Source organism: Vanellus vanellus (genome assembly GCF_965231255.1).
Source record: "Vanellus vanellus genome assembly, chromosome: 7".
Lineage (NCBI taxonomy): Eukaryota > Metazoa > Chordata > Aves > Charadriiformes > Charadriidae > Vanellus > Vanellus vanellus.
The window spans coordinates 15,296,576-15,306,517 of record NC_138912.1 but is presented as its reverse complement, the minus strand read 5'-3'; the positions used below and the strand labels follow the sequence as shown (position 1 = coordinate 15,306,517).

Below are 9,942 nucleotides of genomic sequence, written 5' to 3'. Positions count from 1 at the left end.
GGGCCCTGCAGGGCTGTGCAGCTCGGTCCCACCCCAAGGAGGGGGTGCCAGGCACTGGGGGTCGAGGGGCAGCACAAATGGGGGGACCCCATGCAGGGAGGGCGGTGTGTGAAGGAGTGGCCTCCCTGCAGCATTTGGCCAGCAGCAAGGGTGCAGGAGGCTCCCAGGCTCGGGGCTGCTGAAAGTCCAACTTTCCCGTTAAATATAAACCTGCCATGGCTCTCGCCGAGTTAACTGCTCCTGTGGCCGCAGCAGGCCTGCACTCGACAGGCAAGTGAGGCAGGATCCTCCCCAGCCGCCTTCTCCCCCTGCCCAGACCCACGCCAAAATGGCCACCGTCCCCCTTGGCTTCAACATCGACACTCCACGCTGGGACCAGAGCACCTTCGTGGGGCGCCTGAAGCATTTCTTCAACATCACCGACCCACGGACAGTGCTGGTGCCGGAGGAGGAGCTGGACCGGGCCAAGGCTCTGGTGGAAGGCTGCAGGTGAGGGGGCAGGTGCCATCCCCGTGCCCATGGCCGTACCTGACTGCAGGGGGATGGAGGCAGTCGTTCCCCAGTGGGTGTGCTGGATCCATCGGAAGCAGTTTTGGGGGGAGTTTCCCAGGCTTCTCCTGGGAGCCTCAAGCTGGGACAAGTTTCCCTCGTGGGAGATGTTTCTTCCACCTTTCATGTTTGGTGCCTGGGGCACAGAGCTCGGTGGTGCCAGGTGCTGGTGGGTCTGTGTGGCTACCCCCAATGGGCTCTGGGCTTGCAGGGCTGGGCTGGTGCCGCCGGGAAGCAGTCAGGAGCAGCTGCTCTATGCCAAGAAGCTGTACGACTCAGCCTTCCACCCTGACAGCGGCGAGAAGATGAACCTCATCGGGAGGATGTCCTTCCAGGTGCCGGGGGGCATGGCCCTCACTGGCTGCATGCTCCAGTTCTACCGGTGAGCTACTGGGGATGCTGGGCTGGGGACAGCTGTGATAGCCCCGGCCCAATGAGGGGTCCCTGATGGCTGGGGCATGGCCAGTCTGCCCCTTCTGGGGCTGATTGCTGCCCAAGGCATGCTCATGGCTGCTGTGCCTGCCTGTGTCCTGTGGCCAAGCCCCATGTGGCTGTGTCCTGTCCCCAGTGCCCAGCCTGTGGTGGAAGCATTGTGGATCCTCCTGGCCCCCAGTATAGCTGGGGACGGTCTCGCTTCACCCTGAGCTCTCAGCTCAGCTCTTTCCAGAGCCCCTGTAATGATTAACACGGCCAAGTCCTGCATGGCCACTCTTCTTGCTCCGTGGAACCTAATGGCTCCTGAAACCGAGGACTAAACATGCCCCCAGGCCAGGCTGCTCCACCATCCTCAGCCCATGCCAACAGCCCCCTGCATTTCCCTTCTGAAATGGCTGCTGGGGTGGGGAGCGATCCTGTCCCCAGCGCAGAGGCTCTGTGGGACAGACCCTGCCTTTCCTGGCGGATACCCGTCCCATCCAACCCCTGCTTGCTGAACTGGTTTGCCAGTTGCTGGTGAGGTCCAGCCTGGGTGGGGGATCTCCCAGTGATGAAGGGTCACCCTCTTCACAGCTCATCTCCACCCTCCTGCATCCCAAAGCTTGCTCAGGCCCACATCTCCCCATGTCCCCTCCTGCCCCATGTCAGTGTCCCAGAGACGCTGCTATAGGAGCCCAGGCATCCTGGTCACGTTCAGAGCTGCCTCTGTCCCCATGTGCCCCCTCCTTACTGCTCCCGTTGACTAAGGCTTATCTCAGCCCAGCAGGATGGCTGCCACCCTGCTGAGAGCAGGTCTTCCCACCCCTAGCTGAGCATCCCGCAGGGCTGGGCCCCCTCCTGTGCTCCCCAGAGCCCTGCAGCAGCCAGGACTCCTGGGGTCATTTTTCTGCTCTGACACTGGCTTGTGCCTTTGCCACAGTGCCTCAGTTTCCCTTGGGAGACACCATGACAAGGGTATTGAGGGCATCTTGGCTTTTCCCCCGTGAAGCCTAGACACGGGCACAGGCCAGGTGTCCCTGATGGCTCTCCCATCCCTTCCCTCCGCAGGACGGTGCCCGCTGTGGTTTTTTGGCAGTGGGTCAACCAGTCCTTCAATGCCATCGTCAACTACACCAACCGCAACGCTGCCTCTCCCATCTCGCTGAGGTGAGCGTGCCCCCATGCAGGCTGGGGACCCTCTATGTTGAGAGCCCCCTGATGCCCTGTAAAGACACCCTGTGCCCCGTCTTGGGCACCGAAGGAACAGGATCAAGTCAGAGTTGGGGTTTCTGTTCTCTCCCTTCTTTGGAAATCACTGTCCAGGCAAATCGGGGTGGCTTATGTCACAGCCACTGGTACAGCCCTTGCCACCGCGGTGGGACTCAACCTCTACACCAAGGTATGCTGGGACGGGGCTGGGTGAAGCAGCTGGCCGCATCCTGCCCTCTCCTGCTGATGCCAGCCTGTCTCCTGCAGCGAGCACCCCCCTTGCTGGCCCGTTGGGTCCCCTTTGCGGCTGTGGCTGCTGCCAACTGTGTCAATATCCCCATGATGCGGCAACAGTAAGTGCCACACGCGGCTGGGGTGCTCAAGGGACCTGGCTTCCTCTGAAGGCGAGCCCTTGGCCGCTGGGCTGCCTGGTCACCCTGCTATCCCCGGGGCTGGAGGGGGTGGGAGGATGTGAGGGAGGTGATGTCAGGTCTGTGCATTTGCGGTGCCACGTGGGGTGGCTCAGCCTCTACCTGGAGCAGGAGCGGGATTTTGGGCTGAGGATATCTGTTCTGGGGTCTGGGCTGCAAGATCTCTCAGACCCAAACATCTTCTGCATGTGGTCATGGGAGAGCCCCAGTCCATGACGTCCTGGCACTGGGAATCCCTAAATGGGGCCCATGTGGAGACCTGTGTCTGCTCCTTGGGGTCCCCCCCCACAGGTCACGGCACACGGAGGTGGGTGCTGTGCCGGGGACTGCCCGCTGGCAGGTCCCAGGCTGGTCGGGTGTTTGTCCCCCGGACAGCCGGACCCTGTTCACAGCCATGCCCTGAAGATGGCAGCATCGGCTGGGCTGGGGACCGCAGCACCCCGGGGCGATGGAGCGCTGTGCCCTGGGGCCAGGGCTGGGGGTGGCCGGGGCTGCTGTACCAGCACAGCACAGAGGACCCCCTTGGCACCCCCCTACCCCATGTCTGTGTCCTCACACTTCCCCAGCTGTCCTAGCCCCCACTCACGTCTGCCTGTCTCCTCCAGGGAGATCATCAATGGGGTGACAGTGACGGACGAGGACAATAATGAGCTCGGCTGCTCCAGGGTGAGTCTCGGGATGGGTGTCCAGGTCGGGGCATGGTGTGGTGGGGGCTCACCCACTACTCTTGCTTGCAGAGGGCGGCGGCGAAGGGCATTGCACAGGTTGTGATCTCCAGGATCACCATGGCAGCACCAGGAATGAGTGAGTGCGGGGTGGGAGTGTGGGGGGCCAGACCAGGGGCTCCCCCAGGACCTGCCACCTCACCCTCCCCTGCCTCAGTTTCTCCTCGGGAAGGAGAGGGAGGGTGGCCCTGCATCCCAGGTGGTGTTTGGTCTCGTCCCACTGATGGAGCTGATCTCCCCATCCTGCCATTCCCATGAGAGTCCCCCAGGCTCCCAGCCCTCCCCATCCCAGCCCACATCCCGTGGGGTACGTGGGGTGCTCCCGTAGTGGTTGGGCCCCACAAGAACACCTCTTGCACTCTCTGGCCCTGACTCCTCTCCCCACTTCCCCACGTCCCCTTGCCCTCATGAGACCCTTGCCGTGCCACAAGCCCAGCAGGAGGGACAGGAGCACGAGGACTACAGACCATGCTGCCTGGACAATGGATGGATGGGGGTCCTGTGCCAGATCCCTGCCATGAGCAAACACCCAGTGGCCCCCAGCACAACTAGTTGCTGCCATGGCCTCTGAGAGGAGAGTCCTGCTGGGGCAGCTCTGCAGGCTGGATTGTGGGGTGGCCCTGACCTCTTCTCTCTGCACCTAGTTATTTTGCCCATCATCATGGAACGACTGGAGAAATTCTCCTTCATGCAGGTGAGCCCATGTTTCTCCTACCACAGTTTTCCAGTGCGTCCTGCAGTGCCCCAGTCCTGCTCCCCAGCCACCAAGATGCTGGGGATGAAATAGGGGGGTTGCAGACCCCAGCTTGTTTTCCCCCCCCGCTCTTGTCACTGGTACACCAAAGGTCTCTCAGATGAAACAGAGAGGCTGCGGGAGGGTGGCAGGGGTTGGTGGCATCCCAGAGGTGTTGGGCATTCAGCCCTGTTGAGGAGAGAATTCTCCCCACCCCATGAGCAGGGCTGGTGGTGAGGCTGGGGACTCACTCCTGGCTCTTCCCTTGCAGCGTATCCGAGTTCTCCACGGGCCTCTGCAGGTGCTGCTGTGTGGGGGCTTGTAAGTATCTCGCTGCCCGAAAGCCCATGGGTGTCCAGAGCCGGGCTCTGAGGGGTGCTTGAAATAACCCCAGAAAAAAGACCTCTTTCCCAGCAGGGGGTTGCAAAGCTGCTTGCCTTTCAGCCTGGGCTTTTCCCAGGTATTGGGAGTTGTGGGTCATGAGCAGCCTCTCTTGGGCTGAGATCTCTGCGGCCAGGGGGCAAACAGGGTGCGATCCCCAAAACTAATGCTCAGCTCTTCTCTGTCCCACAGCCTATTGTTCATGGTGCCGGCAGCCTGCGCCCTGTTCCCACAGAGATGGTACCTGTTCCGCTATTTTCCTTTCCTGTGTGGGACCTCAGAAGCCTTCCTCCTCCCCTAACTCTTCTCTGCCCAACCCAGGAGAAGCATGATGGGCAACCGCCGCCCTTCAACCCGAGGCTGCACCTGCCTGTACACGCTGGTGCCCTGGGCAGCAGGAGAGCATGTGCCTTCTCTGCGAGCTCTGTGCTGGGAGCAATGAGAAGCCCCATGGGCAGCTCTCTGTTCCCCAGCACTGGGAGCGGTGGATGCCTGGGATGGGTGGTGGGTCTCGACGTGAGCCTGCAAGATCCCAGGGACTGCAGGCGACTTCAAATGGCAATGGGAAGGGAGGGTGGCCTGACCAGTGGCCAGGGAGGAGGGTCATGGGTCTCAGTGTCTATCCCCTCTCCCCACAGCTCCCTTGCACTGGCTGACCTCGAGCCGGAGCTGCGTGACAGCATCGTGGCCCAGCATGGGGACAAAGTGCTGTACGTCTATTTTAACAAGGGACTGTGAACGGAGACTACTTCGGAAGCCATCGCACCTCTCCGGCCTTCTGCCACCACCAGCCCCACATCCCTTGAGCAGGGCTCAAAGGCACGGTCCAGCCAGATCCTCTCCCCATCCCAGCACTGTCTCTGCTGCCTCCTTCCCCCAGAGGGGCAGGATCTGGCTCTGCATGCCCAGCTTGCAGCACTTTGGCTTGTCCTGAGCCTCCCCATATCTGCTGCTGGCTGTGTCCCTGCCTCCCCACATCCCTCTTGCCCTGGACGATGGCTGTATTTCCCGTGCTTTCGTCCTGCCCTGCACAGGAGGATCTGCCCAGCCTGTCTGAGCCTCGTGCGGTCACTGGGCTTGGCCTTGCCCTGTGAGGCAGCGGGCTCTCTCCCTCGGGGCTCAGAGCACAGTCCTACCTCCAAAGGCAGGTGCCCTGCCATCAAACCAGGAACCAAATCACATTGCTGCCTTAAACCACCACAGTGGCCTCTTACCAAGAGCTGGATCATGCCTTGGCAGGTGGGAAGGGACCTGTCCCCTCTGCACAGGGAGCACCCCAAAGTCCAGGGACCAATGCTTGGACCATGCCTTCCTTGCTCTCAGGTTCACGTTTTACTCACTTTGCAATTGCTACAATCCAGGAGAGAAATAGCTAATTGTTTTTAAGCTCTAAATTTTGCAATCTACCCATTCCTCTGAGCGTGAGAGCCAGCTGTCGCCCTTGTGCTGCATCTCACTGTCCCCGTGGTAGGACCGAGGACCTGTAGCCTTGGGGGACAGTCGACTCTGGGCCCCCTTGGACAAGGGTGAAAGAGACACAGGAGTCACAAAGCTGCCGGGGCATTAACTCGGGCTCTGAACAGCAACACTGCAAATGACAGAGAGGAGGGTTGAAAAATAAAATGCGGTGATTTTTAAAAAAACAGCTGCAGGTTCTGCTTTTGGCTGGTCTCTGAGTGTCTGGTTCTCTGGGCAGGACTGGTACGTGGTATATTCATTCCTGCCTTGAAAGGGAACGGTGTGGGCTCTGTGTCTGACCAGGCACCAAGGTGAGGGTCAGCACAGGTCAGGAGAAGGAGGAAGAGCCATGAGGCTCTGCTAGGGCTGGCATGAGCCCTGAAACCCTTAGGCATCCCATGCAGCCTTCTCCAGGAGGTTCTTGGTGCTGCAAACAGTCCTGAGGCAAGTCACAAAGGGAGGTGACAGTACTGTGCTCATGGTGACTCTCATCCCATTGGGGTGACTGGGGGAATGACACTGGGTGACCAGTCCTGCACCTATGGGTGCTGTTTGTCTTCATGGCCAGGCAGCGTTTGCATGATGCTGTTTTGGGTCTGCCACGAGGCCTCTCCCACCCCAAAGAAGAGTGGCTTGAGTTTGCTGCAGACTATTTTCAGAGGAGGAAGGAGCCCCAGAGTTTAGTCCAAGTCCTGGGCTAAAGTACCCACCTTCATCCACCTGCATCCAGGCTCTCTGCTTGCTGATGAACACCCCTCGGTGGGAGAAGCATGTTTCTAACCAGCTGTATGACATGGCTGCTCAGAGAGCCCCATGGCCCCGTGGTTGACACTCATCCCTCCAACCAGGATAATGTGTCAGATCCCAGAGGGCAGCAGCATCCCTGCATCACCCGCATGCCTGACTGGAGACACAGGGTCTGCAGCCAAAAGGCTTTCTGGCATTAACCACTCCACTCCTACAGAGAGAGCAACCAAACCCAAAATGTACTTCTTGAAAGGCCAAGCTGTATCTCCAGCAGGTTTTCTTCTGCCCAAGCTGCAACAGGCAGAGGATAATGTCTTCAACCACATGTAGCTACAGCAAGAAAGCTACACAAGAGCTCTGAAATAATTAATAGGTTAGCAGAAAGTAGGAAAACGTGTTCAAGCTTGTGTATCTGTTCCCTGGGCATTATTAGATCTCTTGTTAATGTGCAATTAAAATAATAGATAAGCACATGAAATGAAACAGATGTCACTCCTGTTGGGAGCAGGAAGAAGCCACAAGGAGACATCTTTGCTCTCCACTTTCCTTAAGCTCCTCTACTCAAGCTGCTCTTGTCCTACACCCAAAATTGCTTTGAGCACTTTCAGAAAGGTACCTGTAGCAGCCTGGGCTGTACTTGGGTCCAAGGTGCCTCTGACATGCTCAGGAGCATGGTGATGCTTATAAAACAATATGCTGCTGCACCCTGAAACTGCCCTTCCCCTGCACATCGCAGCCATGCTCTTGCTGTTGACCCTTCCTGTGTTTGCAGTGCGTGGGGGGCCCGGCAGAGCAAGGGGCTCTGAGGCCAGCGATGCTGGGGCAGCAGCCATGCAAAGCCAAGGTTGGGATCACAGTGGGAAAGCCTCAGGGGTTTTGTCACTCCTTTTTTCCTGTCCCTAGCCATACCAGAGGGGTGATGGAGCAGGGGGACCCTCTGAAGAGCTATTGCCATCTCACGCCAGCTCTCCCCCTGCCCCGGGGAGCGGGACATGGTGCAGCTCCTTGCTCTTGGCTAGAAGAAGAGGGTTGCTCTGTGCTTGGAGGATTGGCAAGCCATCCTCAAGCCAGATCTCTTCCCCCCCCCCCCCCCAAGCTTATAGCAGTGGATTTCCTCTTCAGATCGACATGGATTTATGCCAGCTGACAGTTTAGCTTAGCGGGGTTTCTAGGTTTCTAGGTTGTAGCTGGAATCTCCCCCTGAGGATTCAAGTCATCTCAACAGCTCACGTCACTATCGTTCTGGGAGATGGTCGCTGCAGCTGGTGCCTGCCTGCATTCCCCAAAACCACAGTAACTCCCTAGCCTGCCGTGGTCTCACTGGGGAGCAGAGAAGTCACAGCCAGGCTGCAGCCAGGAAGTCTCCATGCTGCCAAGGGTGGCTCAGGCCAGCCCTGCCTCCATTTCCCATTGCTGCAACAGGAAGGAAACCTCACTGCCAGGAGTCAGAGCCGGACTCATTCCTGTTTGGGAAGAGCTGCAAGTGTTAATTACTCTCCAGCAATGAGTCACATCTGATCTGGGCTTGTCCTGTGCTCCGGTGCACTCGCAGCCTTCTCCTGCTGTGCCTCTAATTTCAGTGCTAGGTGGGAACAGGAATGAAGCTCCTTTAATAACTGTGCGTGGCTGAAATATCTGCTCCAGCATGTTTACAACCTCCCTTCAAATGATAACCAGACCAAAGATGTCATGTTGGGCTGCAGCAGAGCCCGGGAAGGGGCTGGGGAGGCATGGGAGGCTGGGAGTCTCTTCTGAGGCATCAGTAGCCCCAGCGGGTGGGCTTGGCTTACCGCTCCTCACCCAAAGGCCAGTGAACTGGATGCCTACGGAGAGGGGAACAAGCAGGGTGCACGGGTAATGGGTTAATACCTGCTGGCGAGCTGATCTAGTGGGGTTAGGTGTGCCCCAAGTACTGCCCTGGTTGAAAAATGCCAGGGTAGGAGATAAGCTGCTAGGTCGATTATTTTTTTCTGGCTTTTCTTAACGTGTTATCTGAGCATCTGATAAGCCTCGTCATGCCAATCCAGCATGGAGGCTGCCTGGTGTGGCGGGAGCGGTGGTGTAGAAAGCCTCTGCCGCTGCCCCAGAAACACAGGCTGTCTCCCCCGAGCTGCGAATTAACCCCAAGCGCCAGTGTCCCCGCTTCTCCTGGGGGCGCAAGCCCGGGCGAGGGACTGCTGCGTGGGAACACGCTGGGACCTGCCCATGGTGGGAGATCCTCTTCTCCGTGCTGCTGCCGCCTCTGGATGGGGTTGGCACCGACACATGGCTGCCCACCAGATGCCTCGATTCCAGCCCCATGCCGCTGCTGCCATTTTGGTATGACCCAGCTCTGGGCGGGCTGTTTGGGTCTGGGGTCTGTGGGTGCCGTGGGGAAGGGGCCAAGTGGGGATCATGGTGACCAGGTGAATGGGGGATGAGTGCCTGGCTGCCATTGGGGTGTCAGGGAGGCTGCAGCAGGCCAGAGGGTGCTTGTGCACTCCCCTTTTTGCAGTGCCCAGTTCTGCCCCCGGGGGTGCATTGCACTGGGGGTGCAGGACCAAGGGGGAGCCCCCCACCCCACTCTCCAGCCAGTTCCGCCACTCACAATATGGCAGTCCTCGCCCCACTACGGGCTCCCTCCCCGGTGCGCCACACTCAAGATGGCAGCTCCCTGCGCGCAGACCCCGCCCCTCCCGGTTCTGCCCTAAGCGACAGCGCGCTGAGCCAATGGCAGACCAAGAGGAGCGCCGTCTGACCAATAGGCGGCGGGATAGGGCGGGGCGGGGCGCGGGGTGCCCCCTCGGCTCCCGTCCCGGGCCGCAGTCGGGCTGGGGAGGCGGGGAGCGGGGGGTGGGGGGGGATGGCGAGGAGGCTCCGCGCCGCCATGGCCTTGCTGCTGTTCCAGGCCCTGCCCGAGGGTCTGCCCGCCAGCGTGGAGCCTGCCCAGGTAGGGGCTGCCCTGGGGGGGCCGCCTGGGGGGTGGGGGTCTGGGGTCGCGCCGTGCTGGGGGGCTGTGTCCCTGGGGCGGGGGGCCGGCTGTGGGGGCCCGCAGGCCTTGGGGTGGACAGCGGTGTGAGCGCTGTGGTCTCCGGGGTGAGGGGGGCGGCTGGTGGGGTAGGGGGTCAGGCTGGGCTGGCAGGGGAGGGAGCGTGCATGGGGTGTCTGGGGTTGTTGATGCTAGGGGGGAGGCTTTTCGGGGCCCGCCGAAGGGTGGGGAAGCCCCCTTGGCTTAAGTGAAGCTGGAGGAGATGCAGGGACCCGAGTTCGGGGGTGCTTGCGTGTCATGGGGATGGAGAGGTGGTGTAGGGACCTA

At 60.1% G+C, this 9,942-nt stretch overlaps 2 protein-coding genes across 2 annotated transcripts in view; both read left to right on the top strand.

Annotated features, from left to right (window-relative positions):
• Positions 1-328: 328 nt before the first annotated feature.
• SFXN2 (sideroflexin 2) lies at positions 329-5,180 on the top strand (the record flags this gene model as incomplete). The annotated part of the gene is made up of 11 exons (XM_082486742.1): positions 329-489; positions 761-931; positions 2,032-2,130; positions 2,287-2,362; positions 2,440-2,525; positions 3,209-3,269; positions 3,341-3,407; positions 3,973-4,022; positions 4,333-4,382; positions 4,635-4,682; positions 5,081-5,180. The coding sequence occupies 11 exons, from the start codon at positions 329-331 to the stop codon at positions 5,178-5,180; spliced, it is 969 nt and encodes a 322-aa protein (XP_082342868.1).
• Positions 5,181-9,489: 4,309 nt separating this feature from the next.
• Positions 9,490-9,942, top strand: part of WBP1L (WW domain binding protein 1 like) — a gene marked incomplete at its 5' end in the record, with an annotated part of 61,767 nt that continues 61,314 nt past the window's right edge. Inside the window, one exon of the mRNA XM_082486166.1 lies at positions 9,490-9,576. Coding sequence (XP_082342292.1) covers positions 9,490-9,576 — 87 coding nt within the window. The remainder of the gene's footprint in view (positions 9,577-9,942) is intronic.